The 22084-nt window shown below is 34.7% G+C and overlaps 1 protein-coding gene across 3 annotated transcripts in view; it reads right to left on the bottom strand.

Annotated features, from left to right (window-relative positions):
- The window catches only part of PPP1R12A (protein phosphatase 1 regulatory subunit 12A), a 124384-nt gene that overhangs the window by 22115 nt on the left and 80185 nt on the right, over window positions 1-22084 (bottom strand). For 2 of the 3 annotated variants that reach the window (XM_042792007.1, XM_042792009.1), the window contains exons 9-18: window positions 18802-18929; window positions 15260-15475; window positions 14539-14633; window positions 11460-11582; window positions 9433-9594; window positions 8810-8986; window positions 5038-5128; window positions 3012-3209; window positions 2672-2840; window positions 491-609 (exon numbers count right to left, since the gene is read on the bottom strand). In XM_042792007.1, coding sequence (XP_042647941.1) covers window positions 491-609; window positions 2672-2840; window positions 3012-3209; window positions 5038-5128; window positions 8810-8986; window positions 9433-9594; window positions 11460-11582; window positions 14539-14633; window positions 15260-15475; window positions 18802-18929 — 1478 coding nt within the window. The remainder of the gene's footprint in view (window positions 1-490; window positions 610-2671; window positions 2841-3011; window positions 3210-5037; window positions 5129-8809; window positions 8987-9432; window positions 9595-11459; window positions 11583-14538; window positions 14634-15259; window positions 15476-18801; window positions 18930-22084) is intronic. The other variant, XM_042792008.1, reaches the window with a different exon arrangement.

Genomic DNA, 22084 nt, shown 5'->3' with positions numbered 1-22084 from the left:
ATCTTGTTTTTACAAAATTATGTACTGATCCCGTAACAACGAAAAGGGAAAGAGAATCCGCTTAAACATCAACTACAACCCTTCTAATCTGACAGAAATTCTTTCAGCTGTAAGTACACGGCTACTTGTAATGCGCCAGATAATGAGTCTCATTCTTACAGCTTTGGTATGCATGCAACAGAAAAGGATTGTTCAATGATTATTCTTCCTTAGACTATGATTAATTCCTATTAAGTTATGGTTATTACAGTATTCTAGAATTCTTTCTACCATTATCAACATAACTTTGACTTAATGTTGATTTTTCATCTAAAAGTTTCAAAACAGAGAAACAGAGAATACATAACTTGAACAAGCACCATTTTTTTCCAGAACAATTAGTTACATACTGCATTACTCTAAACTATTCTTTATTTAAAGAATACACTATGCACATTCCATATTGCTACAAACTAAGGCTATGAATCAGTAGTAGCAGTCATTTACTTACATCTTGAATCCAGTAAGAAACTCCTGTAGATCGTCGTTTTTCTCTTGGTCGCCGCCTTTCCCTTATAGACTTAGGTTGTGACTTATCTTCTTCCTTTTCTTCCTCTTTTTTGCCCCCTTCTGTTAATAACATCTTTCTTACTCATTTAAGTCTGACACAGTCTTTAAGATTCTTACAATTAATTTTTTTACCTGAAATAAATTTGCTAAAAAGCTTCTTACCATATACAGGGTTTGCTGTAATATACATTCCTCAGAATATAGCTCTGAAATACTGTAAATATTGTTCCAATTCTTGATGAGCAATTGCAAAATACTAATTCCACCTCAACTACCTAAATGAAATGTTTCAATTTAACAGTAATACACTACAAATTGGACTTAAAATTCAATTTTCAAAACTGCCACGTAATTCAAACATCTGTGTCAGTACATGTATAAAAGTACAAAGTAAGAAAATTCTTCACCATTCTTCTTCAAATAAGTTTTTTTTTGCTTATATCAAGAATTTGGTATTTAAAAAAAAACTTTTAAAAGTCTGTTAAGTCCTCCTCAGAGTCCCCCTTTTCATCACAGTCCTCTCCATTTCTGTTTTATAGAAGAATAAAGAGGGATCTACTAGGTTAGATTAATAATATATTACAGATTTTCTTTTTCTTTAAAAGAAATGCAATTGCAATTTCAAACTGACACAATACCTCAGGATTGTGTTTGTTCCCCTATATGTTTACAAGTAATTTGTAAAAAAAAAAAAAATAAACAAACCCGCCCAAACCAAAGTTGTTTACCTATTATCATACAAGTCTATTCAGTCTCATGTTCTTTTATTAAAGAAAGAAACCACAGATTAGACTTCAGATAGAATCGTCACTAATAACTTAACTTTACCATCATTAGTCTTCAGAGGTAGAAAAATATTTTAGTGTGAAGTAAGAATTAAACAGAAAAGAAGGAAATACAAATATTCATGGTGAACATACACCTTTCCTGATTAAATAAATGATGTTTTTACCTCTGGGCTTTCAGATGGTAATGTATTTTTCCTCCAAAAGTCATAATGTGAAAAAAAAAAAAAAACAACCCGCTGTAGCTAATATTTACCCATGAAATTCTTTTTTATAGAACAGTCTAGAAAGAGTTTCCTAGAGTAAGCATGCATTACTGAAGAATCTTAATCCAAATTTCAATTAATGTTAGGACAGAGGGAAAAAATTCAGAAAGCATATCCCTGAAGCTTAGCCCCAATAACATCCTCAGAAAATACTGGTCTAAGGAACATGGCAATACTGCTATATAGTTCATGGAGATTTGATCAATGGACCATTTAATCTGATCCTCTGTATAACAAAATTACCAATTTCAATCAGTAATCCTCTTCAAGTTACTGATCGATAACCTGAATTAAAGTATTTCTCCCAAGTCAACTGTGGCATGCCTCCAACAGAGAACAGGTCACACTGTACGTCAACAGCCTCCTCCTTTGACAGGCAACTAATGAGACACAATGCCTCTGAGAACTACAGCAGGTGATTCACATTTGAAACGAGGTCAAAAACTCAGTGACAGGGAAGAGCTTTTTTCTGACCTCTGAATCATGTATCTGATCCTCTGCTTAAGATTACATAAACCAGTTAAGTACCTAAAAGTATTGTTCCATTACATATTCTGAACTACCTCTGGAAATGTCCCCTTCCCTTTGTTCTCAGCTGTTCATGAAACCCTGAGATGTCCTTAAAACATGAAAGCATCATTCCGATCCTTCAATGTGGAAGGACTGAAACAAACCCCCCAGTTATTTAGCAATTATTTAATCAAGTAAAATTCCTTCTCAATACCTGCAGGTATTTAAACCCTGGAATGTGATATTTTATCATCATTGCTGTGTTAAAGCAGAAATGAAAGCATTATGTGGATACTGATGGCAGTATACTTGACATTTCTATGACCTACCAATGGAAAACACATACACATATGAAACGGCTGCAAAACGGCATCAAGTACAGAGAAATCTTTTTTCCTCTCTATACAAGTGTTTTGGAATTTCTTACAGAAGATGGGAGTAAAATACATCCCCAGTGGTCCTACATATCGCACCCTGTTTTGAACTACCTTTAGAAACATAAGCTGCCCTGGATCACCCAAGACAAAAAAAAACAACCCCAATCATGAGCAGTACTCCTACCTCTCTCGCTTTCCTTTGTTCCACTCCGAGAATAGGCAGAAGTTATACCTATAAGGCTGTTTGGTCTGTTTAGTTGACTTGAAGTTGAAAGAGAGCTAGTGGATGTGGAGAGTGAAGAGGTGGACGACGAAGACGTTGAAGTTGAAGTTGGTCTATAGCGATGATATGGCTATTCAGCAGAAAAATGTCAAAATTAATTTACCAAGATTAAACAAATATAAACCACGGGATATTAAAACATTTCAATATATAAACTATTCTCACAGTAGTACCAAAATATTATAGTTGGATTTAAGATTCATATAATTTCTCTACCTAAAGAGACCCATCATGAAAATACCTCTTCAACAGTTCGGGAATATCTTTGTCTATAATCATCATCTTTAGTTTCAGATTCTTTCTTTTCTTCTTGTTTTTCTTTGTCTTGCTTTTCTTTCTCTTCCTTTTCTTTTTCTTCATTTTCCTGTTCTCTGGTTCGTGTGGGACGACTTCTTCCTATAGTTTTTTCAGCTTCTTGAAGATCTGTCAGTGTTACACCCTGTGAAAACAGCAGTCCGCAAACAACGTCTCAATATATCACTCTTATTAATGTGTACAAATTACACAAATCACATTACACAAATACATAATTTAAAGACAAAATTAAGCTTAATAAAATTGATTCTAACTATTAAGAAATACATTTTACCGATATATTCTACCTATAATATTTTCTCTTGAATCTCAGAACCAAACATCCCTTTTTTGATTCGCGGCAAGTGTTTGCTGTAATGTGATCCAGCAACACAATTTTCAGGTTAGCTAATACACACATATCACATAGAAATCATTTAAGAACCCACTAGATCCTTTCAATATCATCATAAGCATACGAAATATTTTTGAAAGAACCCTAAAAACACAATACTTACTGAATTTTCAGAAATGTTGATACCTTCCAAATTCATTCACTGCAACTGGATTTTTAAGTCAACAGCACATAAAAAATTGCGTTGACGTCACCAGAGAAAGTTGCAACTAATTACTTATTTCTTTGATATTCTGAGGCTAAAAACTAGTTTTGAAATAAACTCAGAAAGCAAACAATTTTTTGAAGACAGCTTTTCTCTACTGTATTTTTCAGCTGATGTCTCTTGCTGAGATACTGTTTAAAACATTTCACAATCTAATCTTCAAAGCCAGTTTTGCATCTTATCAGTTATTTAATTGCTTTTTGTGTTAATAACGTTTTAGTACAGTAATTCCTCCGAACTTCTTCACTGTAAAGATTCAACAATAGTTGGCTTGTGGTTTTGACCATCTCTCAGGGCTCTGAATCAGTATCACGAAGTAAAAAACAACTCCAGTAAGATAAAGTTGTACCCAGCAGTGTTGGCCTCTCAGTAGGAAAGGGAACCAGAAATATTCAAATGGTTTAACACCACAAATATTTGAAAGTAGTATCAGTAAACAATGTACATATAGATTTGGCCTTCAAGCAGATAAGGATGATGGCTAGAGTATTTCTTTGTGTTTTATTGAGGGACTATTTGGTGATTATTCTCAGTTTGTCAGCAATTGGTAATCATTCCACTGCCCAAAGAGCATTCAAGTACTGTTTAGAGATCTATTTTGCCACTGTCAGATCCTTCCCTATGTTAGGATTGCACCGCTTGCAATTCAGTATAAGATAGTTCTGAGAGAGAGTGGAAAGAACCACCACATATATCAGTATGTAAAGTAAGAAAGAGAAATGCTGAAAGGTGACATGTAGTTAGATTCCAGATTATTAGCAAGTAACAAACCACCTCTTCCTTAGTACTCTTCCCTGTCCATAGAAACTAGGTTGAATGTATTTTTTCCTATGCTATGGATCCTACTGGCTATCCATATGTTGGTCAGCCCAATCACATTATTTTCAATAGTCCACGCACAGAGAAAGACTTAGAAATGGAAGTAAATACAGTACACTATGCCTAATTTTCAAGTATTAAGTTTTAAGCCAGAAGCATATAGCTGTTAGTTCGTAAAGAATTCAAAGTCTTAAACTTCTACATAACATCAGATACCATTACTTGAGTAAGCTATTTTACCATAATGCAATCAAAAACTTCCTTTCAGTGGAAGAGTCTGTGCATTCAAATTTGTATTAAGTCACTCTTCAGTGATTAGAAGAAGCAACTTTCAGTACACAGTGGAGGGTCCTAAAGCTTTCAGGGAAGAAAAGGAAAAAAAAAAGAGGCTTTATTTCATCTGGCACGAGTAGCTTTATACCAGGAAGACCCATCAGTTTATTTGTAGTTTTACTGGGAAAGTAAAACTTCACTGTACTCAGGGAGCTCCAGGGGTATGTTTCCATAAACGTAGAAGCTTTAATAAACCCATACCTGCGTAGATCTTCTAGACTGTCTTGCTTGTCTGGATCTAGCTTTTCTTTGGGATTCTGACTCTTCATCCCGTACAGGAGTGAGGTATGATCTAAAGTTAATTACAAACAAAATTGGCAAATGACAACTTTTGTACAAATGTATTAAATGGTCAGAAAAAAACTCCACAACATGGTATGACTGAAAAACAAAGCAGTTAGAAGAAAATCTTTAACTATAAAACAGATTACATTTTAGACATTTCATCCATATCATAATGTTCTGTTCGTCAAGATAGCAGCCTTAGAACTCAATAAAAATACGTAGTGTTTTCCTACTTAATTTACATTTCTTTTTACAATTTTCTCTAAATATAACTTAAGCTTTGTTGGTATTTCACTAGTCTACTAACATAGGGATAGAAGGCCTCAGAGATTCAGCCAGTCACACATAAAATACATATGTGTGTATTAACTTTTAACATAACTTGCAGGCTTTTACAAAAAGCTAAGTGAATTGATAGTGCAGAAAACCTAATTATATCATCCATTGCACCAGAGATTAAAAATCCTTGGGGAGGCGGTTACCGCATTTTCACATGAATCATCTATGCTTTGAGTAGTCCAAGTCCCTTTGAAAAGACTGTGCTTAAAAATAAATCCTCATGAAACCCACAAAAATCCTGCAGAGCAAGCAGGTAATTGTAGCCAAAAGGCTACTAGAGTAGACACACAAGGTCTGGACTCTTCAAAGAAATTCTCTAATCCAGGTAACTGGGGTAAAAAAAAAAAGAGATACATATACATGCATAAATGTATATATTTGTATGTGTGTAACATATATACATGGATGTATGTAAAAGCATCATTAAAGAACTAAAACATTTTTAATTCATTTGTTGATTTTCTATTACAGAATATCCTGGGAATGCTGTTATAATTCAACATTTTAAAAAAAATCCTTAGATAAGCTAAACATTAGAAAAATTTGAGAAAGCAAAATCAGAAGGTTGATAAAAGGTTGCTTAAAACACAAAACCTCTCTGAGCTTCTTTAGACCATAAAATTAGCTACATTAAAAACAACACAGTCAGATTCTGCAATACTTTCTGATTGTCTGTATTTTAAAATGTCATTCATTATGAATAATTGGCTAATGATTCAATAATTGCCTAGTGATTATGTTTCAAAAGCCATCACCTATTTACATTTAAATCATTTATCTATGGAAAGAGCAGCTGTATATATTTAATAATATAATATGCAATAGAATTAGCTACCTAATTATATATTTGTTAGCCTTAGCACATAATAGAAACAGTTCTAAAACAATTCTAAGTTTTGAAAATAAACTTAATTTACACAATCCTATGGATTACTACTGATATTCTATCTCTATTAAATTACCCCCAAAACACAGGGAAATATTTATAATTAGCAGCTATACTTACAAAAGTAGAAACATCTCCTTTCTTATGACACATTTTTAAAAACCCCTACTATATTAATTTGATTTTTCTATCCTGTTCTGCACACAGCATAGTTGATAGACTTTGCATTTTCCTAGATCCCTAGGCCCTACGTATATTAGGAAAAAGGATGTTTGTTAGCTGCTTTAGCTAACAAGACCTGAAATACTACCTATCTAGGAGGTTCAGATTGCAGAGCAGGTGTAATGTTCAAGGCTTGAAAATCGTAACAAATTACTCCACATAACTTGCTCTTAACCTCACTGAGGAAGAATGAAAACTCTCAATTTGCCACGTGCACACTACAGCTACTGTCAGAGTAGAAAGTGCCCTTCCCTAGCATCCCCTGTGTATGCCACACAGGTTGCCTATGTGGTATTATTCATGATACAAACGTTTGAAGATTCAAGTTTGTAGTCTTCTTCCCTGTTTCTCTAAAACCAATCCTAAAAATCAGGTAAAGAATATAGCTTCTTCAGCTATTCCAAAAGGATGCACTATTACATGTTTCATTACTGAGAGTAGTTTATAATGTCTTCACTTTTCAAGTATTTTTTGAAATACTGTTTCAAGCATACTTTCTAAATACACACTTCCTCTATAAATATGGATTAACCAAGTTAATTTATTAAGAAAACATTTAGCATATAATCTTTCATAGACATTTTTCATATGCATATAAACATACACAGATATACATACACATGCACATATATATATGTATCTGTATATATACAGATAGATATGCATGTGCTGGTACTTAGAGCGCTACGGTCTCACATGCATGCACTAATTAACCCAGTTTTGCCAATTTCTAAGTTTCAATAGGTATTTTAATAAGCCATCAAGAATGCATCTGCAACAGTACATTACACTATTAACCCAGAGTCAGATAAAAACAAGGAATTTCAGGCCAACTGCAGGTATCTAAAGCATACGTAGTATATGTGCATTAGTATACACACACTAGTGAGAGCAAACGAGACAGCAAAAGCCTTAATTCTAAATTTCCTTGCTTTTCTAGCTCATATGAGACTTAAATAGCATTTGCATTTTAAAATTGGAACTACTTTTGAAATATAGATGCATTTTCTTGGTGTTGCTTCTGATTTATCGTGTTGAGACAAATTTTGCTTTGGAAAATGCAGGTTCCAACTACGGTTGTTATTGAAAGGGGTTGTAAGGAAGTGTGGGCACCTCCTGAATCATGGTGGGCAAGAAAAAAAAAAATTCATTTCAAAGAAGTTATTTCATCACAGTTTTGGGTATGAAAGGAAGACTATGGAAGACTGCCCTAAACAGGCCTAAAGCTGTGAGGAATCTTGAAATGTTGTTGCTACCCTAAGTGGACCAAAAGAATGCAGGTTTCTTCTGTTTCTTCAACAAACAGCTTCATTACTTCCATGAACATACAGAATACACACAACTGGCACTGATACAGGAGTTATATTTCAAAACTACTACGGGAGCAACGCAAAAATCGGAATTTGCATTTTCAGTGGAAGAGTTAAAGGATAAACATTTATAAATATCCTGAAGAAGAACCACCCAAGGAAAGCTAACAGGAATCAACAACCTTGTGAAATCTTATTTTTGTTTCCATAAATAGCTGGTAACAACTCTTTATGGAAACAGAAATATGCACCAATCTTAACTCAACCTCCATGTAACTGTAACAGAAAAAACATCATATTCTTAAAATAAGATTTACATCAGCTTCGTACTCATTCTTCAATCTGAATAGCTCTTAAACCATTGCATTTACAACTGAGTATTATGTTTCAAGTAGAAAAGACCCTAAAGGATGCAATAAAATGAACAGAATGTGTTGGGTTCAATAGCCTTTTCTCAGTAGCGCCAGGCATACAAAATCACCCCAAAAAATGCTACATTGTAACTTATTAGCATACTGCCAATGGCACAGTAGCTCAATCTGCAGCAATGTACTTGTAGTAAGTAATTAATTTTCGATTTTCTTATTTCTAATTAAGTGATTTTACATAGTTCCATTATGGGTATTTTTAAAAGGACTCATTTAATCTATTAACAAAAATACAAATAAGAAAATATCACATACCAAATGAAAACCCAAGGCCAGTCAAAAATATACAATATCAAAGTTTAAATTTCATGAATAGTCTCTACCAGTACTAAGCTCTTACATAAACTGAGGCATGTTGCTAGTTGTTTTAATACAGAGTGAGCAAACAACACTGCTTTATGTACTGTACTGTCCAAATTTGTGGTAACCAACACATTCCTTTAAATAAGAAAAAAATGTAACTTTTGTATAAGAGCAACATTACTCTTAGGACCTTTACACACCTCCGTCTCTCCCTGACCTCTGATGTTGAGGACACAGTGCCAGAAGTAGCGGTAGTCATGGCTGTGGTAGTGGCTGTAGCATTTACAACAGATGGTGCAACAGGAACGGTCACTGCTGTAGGAACATTGTCCTTTTCTTTCTCAGTACTATCCTCAGCCCACAAACGATTTGAGGTACTACAGCATAACAAGCAGCAACACAAAAAAAGAGAAAAGGAAACAGCTAAACAATGAAAGCACTTTACTAAACAACTAATAACATGTAAGTTGAGGGATGGATTTTTTTAAAAAGAAAACTGAGAAATGTCTCTACTAGGAAAGCTCAACTTGAGCTATTAAATTGAATAAAATAAGAATAGAGCAGTTCCAAATAACTGAACTTTTATTCTTCATACCCTTCTAACATTGGATTTATTCTTTCACACCAGCATGGCTGTCACTTTACAGCAGAAAGCCATTCACAAATTTTCGAGCCAAATTGTACAAAATCAAAACAAATTTAACAGGAAAGTGAAAAAATCCAGAGCCCCAGGATCTACTAAACAAGAACGCATGCACATACATAAGCACACAGTAGACCTGACAAAAAAAATAGAAAACAAAGAAGCGTGCTGGTGCATTACCTGCTTTGTACACCTGCTGAAGTAGAACCCGTTGTACTCTTTGTAGTAGTGTTTGCGCTGGCAGGCAGTGTTTTCTGAAGACCAGCAGAAGAGGTAACTGTTGATGCAGTACTTGGAACATTAGAACTAATCAAGTCATCTTGTCTTCTACCAAAGGAGCCACTGAAGGAGAGACATGTACAGATGATAAATTCGTATTATGTATCTTTGCTCATTAAAATATCACGAAGCTGTGAACGAGCCATTAAATTCCTGCCTGTGTATTCTGTGTCTCAGTTGAGCCTCTGAAACTTCTAAGGCAAAAGAAGCATTTTCTTCACTATTTCCTTGACTAAGACTTTTAATTTATGACTTCAGAGGGCAGCAGAAGTGTCCCTTAGTCCTGACCATTTCTGCACAAGAAGAGAAGATAAAGAACGGAATCTCGTTGGTTTGTTTATCTATGACTGTCTTGATCACACCTACTGAAGTATTCATATGGGGCCCCCAATGTCCCATTTTTAAACTGCCGTTTCACCCACACTGAATACCTCAGAAAATGCAGAAATTTACTCAACAGCTTGTCAGAAAAGAAAATGTCATCAATATAACTCCTCTCATAATTTTCAATCAATTAAATGTACTGCTTTTTTTTTTTTTTTTTTTTTTTAAATCATTCCCAGAAAAATTAACCCCCTGCTCAGGCTTTCCCTTGCTCTTCTGGTTGTAAAGAAGATTCAGTGGTTTCCGCATTTTTATCCACTGGTTCTGGCTGAATAAATTGTGCACTACCAAGTCAGGATGTTTGCCCATGACTAAACCTCAGAATCCACAGTTAGGACAGACAGAGCATTGTATTACTAACTGCAAAAGATTTAAGGAAAGATGCTTCTTTATCATTCTGCAATTGATCATTTTTTTCTATTACTAGCAATTCTATAATGACAAAGAAAAAATAAATGTACAAGAGCAATTAATGAAATAAACCATTAAAGAACCACATGTCATTTAGAAGTGATGAATACATTTTGTTTGAAGACTGGATTGTAAATATTGGTAACAGCTAACATGCAAAGATTCTCCTCATACATCAACTGTTCCAGAACAGGAAATCTGTGCAACATCTCTCCCAAACCTAAAGTTAGGAAAACTGAGTTTTCTTTTTAAGGCAGGAGGTTAACAAAAATGTAAGATGTATTATGCTGCTCGAAACAGCCTGACCACATGCCACTGACAATATCAACATCAAGGCCAAAAAAAAAGTTTAAGTACCCATCACCATGTACATCAGCAGCACATATCAATATGCAGCTTAGCTACCTGATCCTTTTCTTTTGATCCATTCATTTTAGATATTTATTGCTCCACTAATTCCAGTGAAGAACATTACTCCAATAGTTACATTACATTGAAACTACACAATGGAGCAAATTTAATCTTGTACACATTTGCAGGATATGATTTCTCCCTAGAAAATCCTGCAAGATTGGAACCATGCACACCTGAAAATTATTTTCATATTAATCATAATTTACTTCGCCTTTAAGTTAGTTTTACTTATGTATTCTATGATGCTGATACTCAGCATAGGTATGGCTATAATCTACCGTTATGGAGAGCAGCCCAAGACCTCTGATATTCTCATTCAAAGACCAAAATTCAGAGACAATATTTTCCCCCTTTTCAGATACCAAGCAGAATTACTTTTATTCCAACATTTAAAATAGCTATTTTTGGCTACTGAACTAATCTGAAAAGAGTCAAATGATCCTCAAACTGAAATAAACGATAGGAAAAAGGAATTATGCAATTTTAATTTCATAGCAGTTGCTGCAACACCCTAAACTAGTAAAATGGTATAGCTTTAAAATCAGCAAGAGCACTGCATTAGTGTAAATACATACTTTGCAATTATTATGAGCAACATTTCAACATATCACCACTCAATTTTAAACTGTCCTTACAAAGTGATTTAGTACTTTTTTTTTTTTTAATTTGCAAGCTTATTTTGAATTTAAAAAAAAAAAAAGAGAGAGAAAATCCCACACCTTCTTTGATAACTTGTGTTTAATGATGTAGGACCTTCATTCAAACTGTTTTTCTTGACATCTTCCTCCCATTTTCTCCTAGTGTAGGAACTGCCACCACGTATTGAGCTAGCAGACAAGTCCCTGTAAAAAAGTTTTTAATTTAGCAAACTCATATTAAAGAAGGTTGTCCTTGACTGAAAAGGAGTTTCAAATTAAAACCCTGGATAACGCATTTAAAATAAACATAACCGTGCAGAATAGGAATAAAATTACCTTCACTGACAACCATTTTCAAGCTCCTGTGGAAAAATACTACATGCATACTAACACTGTTAGAAATATAATAGAAAAATAGCATCAAAGAGTGCTAAAGAGGATTTAAACAACGTGAAATCAATCATCAGCTTTTGTCTGTGACATTGCTGGTTTCTTTTTTCTCAAAAGAGGAACAAGAGGCTTTTCTGTGTGCTCCTGACATTATCCTGTGCAATAAAGGGAAAACTAGTTGGTTTTTTTTAGAAATTAATTTCATAGGATTTTTCATTTTTAGTTATTATAAGAAGTAGTTCAAAAGCTGACTAGCTTTCAGAACTCATGAGATTGTAGACTAGTGTAAACAGTCTTGCAGTAGCCATTCCTGAGCAGCCTGCCACGTATCACTAGCTGACATTACTTTACTCATAAGGAATTTCTAGCCTGTTGTTGCAGTTTACAGCAGCAAAAAATAACCTTGCAAAAATCTACTTAGAAAAACTACCCTGAAAACTGATGTTGAGATGCAAAAAAACTGAATTTCTAATAAAAATGTCAGCTAAAGTTTTGAAGTGAAGTTCAGATAGAAGGAAGAAAAAAAAATATCTTTCACAAAACTATACACAAAAGGCAGCCAGGTGTGCAAGGGAAAATAAAACAAAATTTTGTACAGATGTATTTATGTTCAGATACCTTTGGCCTTCAGAATGTAACTCTTTTTGCACAAAAATTTATGCTAGCATTTCTGCGGTCAGAAACAACTCTGGAAAATGATCAAATGCAGGGATATTTCTTACCACCAGAGAAATTCTGAAATATCATCTACCATAGAAAGGTCCTGCTGCATGACAAATTTTTCCTAATTACTGAAGATTTCACTTTGCCAAGACACTACAGACTTCAGTGCTTTTGCTATAGCATTGGTTACTCCACTGAAGCTGGATGTCTGAGATTTGTTCATTTAAAGCCCATCTGGGATTCATCTTGCAGTCCTTTCCATTACTCACAGTAAGATGTTAGCTGGATTACTCTACATCATCAATAAGGTAGACAAGCAAGTGTTCAGACAGGTAGAATAAGAATGTAGCATTAAGCTAAGCATATGGGACAAAGGCAGAAACCTTAATAATTTATTAAGGTACCTGAAGGCAGATGGTTAAATGCCACATGTAAAGAAGGTCAGACTAAATGTCAAAAATCTCAGATGGCTTTAAGTAAGCAAGCTGGGTTGTCCGCCACATCACAGTGTGACAAAGTATTGGTGCCTAAATAAGCTGGCCTAAAAGCAGGCTTAATTTCTGGTACACCAAGGAATACAAAGTTCTCTGCTCAATCGTGTGGTCAGCACTGGGACTAATGCAACTGATGGCCCCAGTTCACCCAATGCATATGAGATAAAACATGTCCAGTTTTGGAACTGTGTGTGTGAATAAGCCATGATGGTTACAAGTGATGTGCCAAGGACACAAACAAAGCTCAACACTGAAGCAAACTTTAATCACTTTGTTACAAGCAATAACAGCTTCTAAGAAATATAGTTGCAATGAAATATTAATCTCAATCTTACGGTATCATCTAGTTAAGACACTTCTGGAGAACAAGAGCTCTTGAGAAGATCTCAAAAGAATAAAATTTGAAATAATAATCATCTCTCTAATAGACAAACGAAAACTGACAAACTCGGCCTCAAAGCATATAGTACTCCAGAGAATCATAAGCACAAACATTAACGCCAAACCGTGCTGTTATAGAAATACAGGTTAAAAAAATCTGGCCAACTAACATGAGAGATGCTAACAAACTAAGCTGAACTTTAGGAGAGCATAAGAACTGGAATATCCCTGTTTTGAAACGTGATTTGTCACCCAGAGACTAAACTTAGGCAACAGTATTCAGCAAGCATAGGAAAAGGCAGTATTTATCTTGTGTTTGCGCTGAAATGAACCATCCTCAAGAGCAGCAACAAAGAAGCTCCTCTTCAGCCATAAAGAGATTTATCAGTCTTATAGACAATAATTATAATAGCACGCTTTGAGCAATGACAGGATTTTCAGTTCAGGTCATCCAGCATTCAGCTATCTAGTTACAATCCAACAGAAACAAGACGTTAGGGAGACATCTAAGCTTTGTACTATGCGTTCTATAGTAACTCAGGAAAACGTCCGAGTAGAACCTCAGTAAAAGAGAAATGAAAAATGGGAAGGTTCTGACAATGTAAATATGCCTTGGAAGTACCCCAAATCCTAACAGGTAACAAAGCCTATGCACCTAAACTTTTTGTTTCTTTTATACTGAAAGCTATAGAAGAAATACCAGCAAAGAAAGTAAAACTCTCCAAAAGAAGATGAAAGGTCAACATATAAACAAGAAAAATAGAATAATTGCTTTTGTAACTTCACTACGCTTTTTATAAATCATTGATGCTGCATGATACAGTTTTAAGCGAAGACTGTAAAAAACACAGCATTTTATTATTATCAGAAGTAATAATGGAGCCTAGTAGCAGCGCTCCATGGCTCAAGACAAAACAGTAAAATGCTTTTAGCATCCTTCAGTATCTTAAAGTTTATGACTTCATATTTTAGATTTTATTTATTTTGTTCCCCAACAGGACAACACTCATCACTCAGTTCTGCTCTTGTCATATAACAGTTTGAATTTTAAAAAGGGTCATTACAATTTACAAGATCAAAGACCTTCAGGAACTGGATTACTCTACAGATTAACATAACCTATAGAGCAGGATAATGCTATAAATTAGCATTGTCTTAAAATCTGTAAGTTTGTCAGCCACTCTAAAATCAAGTAATTTTATATTTAACAGAAATTCTAACTTCAGAGTCACCTGTTTTCTTTTTCATCAATGTCAGAGGTACTGGCCAGTCGTCTTGGTATTGTAGGTGCAACATATGCAAGTCGAGTTCCTTTTCCATCTTTCTCCTGAAAGACATGTATTTTTTATTAAGTGTTACTATTATTTATTATACTGCTATTGGCTGGAAAATCAGCATTATGACAACTTCAGCTGTATTTATTGTGATCCGATTATAATGATTTTTAAGCTTTAGTTAAATATCCTAAGAAATACAGTAGGAAAAGGAAATTATGTTTTCATTCTAGTGATGCAAATTACTTGACTTCTCTTTTTTTCTGCTTTGCTGCAGTACAATTCCAACACTAATTACCGAAAGTAAACTTTTCAGTATTTTTATATAGTATAGTAACACTCTTAATCCTGAAAACATTTAAACATTTGTACTTGAAGCCAAATCACAAGTTCTACGCTGTTCAGTTACCTGTTCCAAACTAGTTCTTTACTTTGTTCAGTGTATTCGTGTTTCATTATAGAACTACATTTTTGTAAATAAAAAATTACTATGGAATACAATGAAGGTGCGTACTACGCTTTTAAAGCTGCATAATTTAAGAGGCTGCATAATTTAACTTTTCCGAATTTTGGGAAACAAGAGATATATAATACAGTCTTCAACATTACATCATAAACATCTATACTAAGTAAGGCAGATCAGCTCCTCAAAATGCTGTTTCACAGTGAAAACAATTACCTTTTCTTTGTTGTCCAATGAAGAGGAAAGTCTAGGACTTGAAGCAGAACGCATAACACCTGCAGAGTCCTTTTCTTTCTGAGTTTCTTTGGAAGCAGTGATCTCTGCAAGCGCACCATAACTACCAGTTTTTCTAAGACCTAACCTCCATGAAGCAGGAGATTCATCTTTCCTCTCTTCTTCTTTGGGAGAAACCTTGGTTGTAGATGTTGGAAACTATAAAACACATGTAAATGAATTTACATTATTAATTCACATTACTTGTGGTAATTCATGCTCCTTGTGGAGATCTGAGAACACAACTGTTTTTAATAATCACAGAAGTGTAGAATTCATAGGGGAGTTGTGGTGAGAAACAACCTACACACTCTTCTCTTAAATTAGTTAATGAGATAAGAAATGTAAAACTGGTCAAGGTATACTACTCCTCTAGAAGTTAGCTTAGAAAAACCCACACGTTGTAATACACACTGTGATCATGAGATGCAAACTTAGAAACATGCAAATCCAGTATCAACATTTTGATTAAATAGGTTATTTTGCAACTTGTACACAAACTTGTGCACACCAGAACCTCACCATAGATTTTTCACCCTTATTGGGCACAAGAACAATGCCAGTTTTGCGCAAGCCCTGCCTCCATGATGCAGGATCTACTGACTCCACGACAGGCATGATAGGAGGAATGAAATCATACTAAAGCCAATTAAGACAAGACAAAGATGAAGATTGAAAGAATAGAAAATAGAAACAAAGCTTGTTTTAAAACCACATTGTTTGTTCCTACATTTATGTTATGTAGCTCTTCATTACAGCACAAAAATACCAGAAGGCAGTAAGAGATTTAAAATGTTAGTAACAGATCTTACTAAACACATCACAGTGTGTTCAGCTAATTCAGAGACAGAATTACAGTTTGCATAGAAGAGACCAAAGCCTGTTGACCTAACAAGGTCCATGGCCTAAATCCTCATATGGTTGAGAATACTAAAAGATTCACACTGACATATCTCTTATCGTGTTTCATTCATATCCCTTAATAACATCCCATGCTAGATTAGCTTTCAAAGCCATACCTTCACTCCCAAACTTGCCTTACTTCAGTACCCTCAGACAGAAATCAGCATTACTGAATGCCATATAGACTGAAGAAAACCCAAATTCAAGCTTAGTAGACTGCATCTGCACAACTTGGGAGCAACATATGGTTTGGCCATCTATGGTGTAAACACAGAACAGTCACTGCAGCAGCATAGATGGTGCAAACCTGAAAAGGCAGGTGCAACATCACACATACAGTGCTGTTTCACCTTCATAAGTAAGAACAGTGTAAGGCCTTTTTGCTCATTGATGTGAGCTGCAACTGCTTCTCTAGATCACATGTACATGCTATGTTACAAGATGATCAGTCTTGATATAAATGTGTATTTATTTTGTAGCTACAGACGGCCCTGAATTTTTCACATATAGTATTAGAAAGATAACTACAGTTTATTTTTAACCTGCACCTTTTACCTTTAAAACCAAAAGATAAGCCATTAATTACTGCATAATAAAAAAAAAATGTTACAATTCAGCTAAAAATCATACTTATTCCTTCTTCTCATATAAAAGCACTCGTGTGTGTGTCCCATGCATTGTCATACCAAAAAATTAGGTCTATTTGACCGTTTAGCTCTGGAATATGAAGCCACACCCCAGCAACAATTTGGTAATGTCCCACTGCTGAAGGTCATATAGATTAGGCAGATTTTGCATAATATAAAGTAAATTCATTGGAAGGGACAAGCTAGGAAACTTTTGACTTCAAGATGAAGTTCAGAAAATTACAAGAAAAATAAAGTGTTTGAAGTGTTAGGTATCCTAGAATCTCCAGAGTACAAAGATAATTAAGTGCAGCAAAAAAACTGGGTGGAGAGCACATCAGCTAAACTGCCCAACTGTCACAAAGGCTTGTATTACTGAAGTGATTTCAAAAAATGAACTATATAAAGTACCCCTATTTACTTGCAGTAAAATACTCACTATATATTTGAATTCATTCCAGTTCAGCACAGTTTGCAAACCAGCAAATACTCACAACATCTTCCCTCCCTCACATATTGGTTATGGTTTCTGTGGAGAACTTGTGGCTCTTGAGTTCTGCACAGCTCCTGAGCAATGCAAATGCAGCTCCCATGACAGAGAACCATAATTCCTTAGAGAGTCAGCAGGAAATGTTTAGATTAACATCACAAGATCACCCTGGAATCTAGATGCCTGCCCAGCTGCAAAGCTCAGCAAGAGGAAACAGTAGTCATTCCTGCTGGTGAGCCATGCCTACAATACCCCTCTTGCTCTCATGTTTTTTTGAGATAAATCTTGTGGACATCAGTCACAATGATTTTTGTAAAGCAGCTCTTGGGATCAGGAAGGTTGGCTCAACCCTATTGTACAGTTTCACATAATATGATGCAGTTGGGCAACATATTCCCTTTATCTGTTACATTAAAGTATACTTTGTAAGATGAATCATCATTAGGTTCTATTGTGAACATGAAAGTATAGCTCAAGTAAGTTCCCAGGAGCTAAATACAATACTATTTGCACAGCAGGTACATCTTCTCTCTCTACTATGGCTTCAGTATATCATGGCTCTCATTTCTCCTGAACATGCATTTCAGGAGAATCAGTAGAGGGTTATGCTTTGATTATGATGCGTATAGAAAAGTTGTAATGATTGACAAATGAAATCTTAATGGCTTACTATCCAGTTTGCTTTGATATTTTAAAAGTTTGACTTGTATACCACCTTCTGACCATACATTACTACCTACTGTAATTTTTTTCCCCAGGCACACATATCTTCCTTTTGACAAATAAAATTAAAATTCATTCCAATTAACTTTTCACATCAAGCTGTAAAAAGCTTCCTGCATGCAATATGGTTTTGCTAGGTGTGTTTTTGAGCTATGCATTAAACAGATCATGCATCCCAATTTTCTAGCTCTTCCATGACGTCTTAACCATATTAAAATTATAGAGTTGGGAATACAGCACTTTCTACTTCTTATTTCAGTTATCAACTTCAACTTCTGTGTCTAAGCAAAAGCAGCTGAAAGCTTCTAAGGACTCCTGAAAGTACCTTAGTCACACCTGCCACCCTTGCCTTGAGTGCATTACAAATATAGGCAGACACACACAAGAACTGTAGTTTCTAAAAATCTTGGAGGAGTCTGGCATAGAAAAGACTTTCCAAAGATTAAGTTTAGCTTCAGAAAAACAAGAACTCCTCTCACTGTGCAACAGATTTTTGGTAAGGACCTTATGTTCAGCTATTTTGTAGTTCCCTATTTTAGATCCCTGTTTAGAATCAAAACCATTCAAAATTTTAAAAAACTGAACACAGTCTCTGCAGAAAAACACAAACTATTTTAGATATCTGTGCATATTTTCATCAATTCAGTGGATAGCCCAATCCACTTTTTACACAAGAATCAAAAAATGTATGCTTATACAAAGAAACAGAAATCTAAAATCACAAGAAAGGCATTCTATATTACCTTCTTAACAGGTGATGTAGGTGCCCCTTGGCCACCAGCTACTGAAGGCGCTGTCACAGCTACTGATGCTGATTGTGTACTTGTGGTATTTGCATTATTAGTTACAGCTGCCAAGGTTTTGGTCTTATCTGCAAAATATATATAAGATTTTAATTTTAGTATTTCATTCACAATTTCTTCACTTCTACAAAACAGAGTTGAATATTTTTTGAACAAATTTGACAGTCAACTTTCCAAACAGCATTTTATTATCTATTCCTCAGTGTTTTCCCTCCTCACTCCTAATCTGTATCTTAGTTAGGTCCATCTTTTTTCCATAATGGTCATGAATGTAACGGGGTTTTTTTGTTATTCAGCAAGTGTTAAACACTCAAGAGATGCAGAGACAGAACCACAGAATCATTCAGGTTGACAGTAACCTCAGGAGGTCACCTAATTCAACTTCTGTCTTAAAGCAGGGTCAGTATGGCTCAGGGCTTTGATGAGTTACGTCTTGAAAACATCTAGGGACAGAGATTCCACAGCCTGTATTTTAGCAGGTGGATAATGACCATAAAAATTTAACAGTAGGAAGTATGTTGGCATGTAATAGTTAATTTGAACTACAGAAGATTCTAATTCAAAGTAAAACATTTATTCTTGGATAACTGTGCATGTTGAGTACAAAGAAATAACTGCACAGAGAACCCAGCTGGGGATTCTGGTCACTAGAATGAGCTGAGGCAGGGACTTGCCTTCCAGAGCTCTGATTTCCCATTTGCTTCATTCCTTTTTTGTCCCTTGCTTTTCCTATCTATGTTTCACTGTCTACCTACTCCACTCGCTTCTGCCTTGTCCTTCCTGCCCACGCTTCCTTCTCTGTTCTTTGTCTGTGTACATTAACCCTTCTTACACAAACACACAGAAAATGTCATGGTTGTGATACAACTCTTGTCACTGCACTTGCTTGAGCTTCATAATCTTACACCTCACTCCTATTTCACCTGTTTACATTGCACATTCTTTGAAGTGGGATGCTACATCCTATCTGTGAAGTATGGAGCAACATGGGGTTCAATCCCCATTGTTTTTGGCCCTACTATAAAGATACCTTTACGTCTACACTACCCATACAGCATAGGAGCAGTTAATGTAGAAAGCACGCTATGTTTTCGTACAAGTCCTCTCACATGTAACATTCAAATTCAACAAAGCACCAATCTGTGATTGGAAATCATATAATTAATGGTATTGCTGTTACACGTCTCTTTTAGTTATGGACAAAGTTTAACAGATGTTTTGAATAATTACTTACGTAGTAAACAAACACAAATATAAAAAAATCAGCTTACATGACTAACTGTGCACTTAATGGAAAGTTCTTTTTAAACATGAGTGAAAATAAATGGTGGCAAACTTCTAGGTCATGGTGATAAGTTCAAGAGGGCAATGCGGACTGATAGTATGATTTGAGATGATACACAGGTAGATCTGCTGGAAATTTGCAAATGAGTAGTACAACTTTAAAATATACAGAAAAAGTGATCAGGAGTGAAAGCATGGAGGGAGGAAAATGGATTTTTCACAACTGTATTCTGAAATTATTTCAAGGACAGCAAGAACATAGCTGTATGCATGATTGAGCTAATATTGACTAACTTTAAAAAAAACCATTAAACTACCTCAAACAAAGTAAGTTAAAAAAAACCTAAACTGTGTAAAATTTTGTTCTTCAGCTTGTTTCTCTGTCCTTTATGAGATACTAGCTTTATATTTGTATTTCCCTTCTTGGTTTTACAGAAGAAAATGCATTTATTTTTACGCTGTATTCTCATATAATCAATGAAACAGAATGTAAGTTTTAGGAAAACATTTCAAATATCGCAATGGATTAGAAACCACAGTTTACACTACTTCAGAATATTGAACACTGTTAAAATTTTACAAGCAGAATGCTCCTTACAATCTTAAGATTTTACACTAGAAAACTACCTTAAGCAGAATAATGGGAAAAAAGGGAAAGTACAAGGTTGGAATTTAAGAGATGCAGCTCTACAGGGAAAAGTTTAAGTCTAGCTTGCCAAATAAAGTATCATAAAGCCTTGTTGATATTAAAAAACCCAAAGTTTACATAAATTAATTCTTGTGTCACAGTCAAATTTTCCTGGCACAAACTATCTACTGGTAACGAAGAGAACACAGTTACCAGAGTCATAAAGTTCAGGAGACATTACAGTTAGCTCAGTGACTGAGAAATTACTACATGTTATATATTACAAGTGTTTTGAGTTTACCAAAGCTCAGCCTCTGTAAATAAGGGATGAAAGTATACTAAGGTAAAAGACTAATTACAAAGCTTGACAGACTTTTTCCCAACTTAACACTGAAATCCTGGTTTATTTCAAAATACAAAAATAATTAAACCACAGTAGACAGTCTGGTTTTGCAACTTATTTTTATTTCTGCCTAAGTTAAACATTTATAATATATTGGCTCTAAAATCCCTCCTCAGTCTTATCTTTTCAGGTGGAGAAATTAGAAAGGATGTTTTAAAATGAGAACTGACAGATCACCAGAAAGGGTTACCTATTTTAATACATGTAAGTATAAAACAGTAACAAGATATTTCTAATGACATCTATGTTTGTGTATTGTATTGGTGCACTGTGATTCTAAAATTCTTTATTAGGATTGAACATATATCTTTAAACACTGATTGCCTGACATTTGTTTTCTGATTTGAAAGAAAAAGATGTTATGTCGTTCTCACATCACTACTTGAAGACTCTGGTAATTGTTCAAAGAAAAAAACTCACATAAATTCAGCTGGAGAGAGAAGTACAAAGTAATGTGTTTCTCTGCATACAACTCCAAACTTTCCAAAGAGCATTCCTCTTGAAATGAAATTGTATATGAAGTAACAGTTAACATTAAAATTGCACCTTTAAAAGTTTTTTTCCCGTACACATTGAAAATATATGCACTGGTACTTTGTGAATACCTGAGCCAAAATTGCAAAATTAATTGGTAACTACTTCAGAATGGCAAGAACAAATGAGAATGTTTGCACTTCTGCTATTCTAATTTCTATACCAGTTCCACAAGCCAACATTGATATGAAGCCTTCATTTCTGATTTGACCTTCTAACTTCTTCAATGTTTTCTGACATGCTACTTAAGTCTCACATTATTCCAACTATTTAATTAACAGTATCAGTTGTTAAGTAGCCAATCAAATAAGTAGGATAACAGCTTTAACCTGAACAGCCACCAGTAAATACATCTGTTTGAGATCTCTCCTATG

Source organism: Tyto alba, unplaced genomic scaffold (assembly GCF_018691265.1).
Source record: "Tyto alba isolate M040663 unplaced genomic scaffold, T.alba_DEE_v4.0 Super-Scaffold_2, whole genome shotgun sequence".
Classification (NCBI taxonomy): domain Eukaryota; kingdom Metazoa; phylum Chordata; class Aves; order Strigiformes; family Tytonidae; genus Tyto; species Tyto alba.
This window is presented reverse-complemented; position numbering and strand designations above follow the sequence as displayed.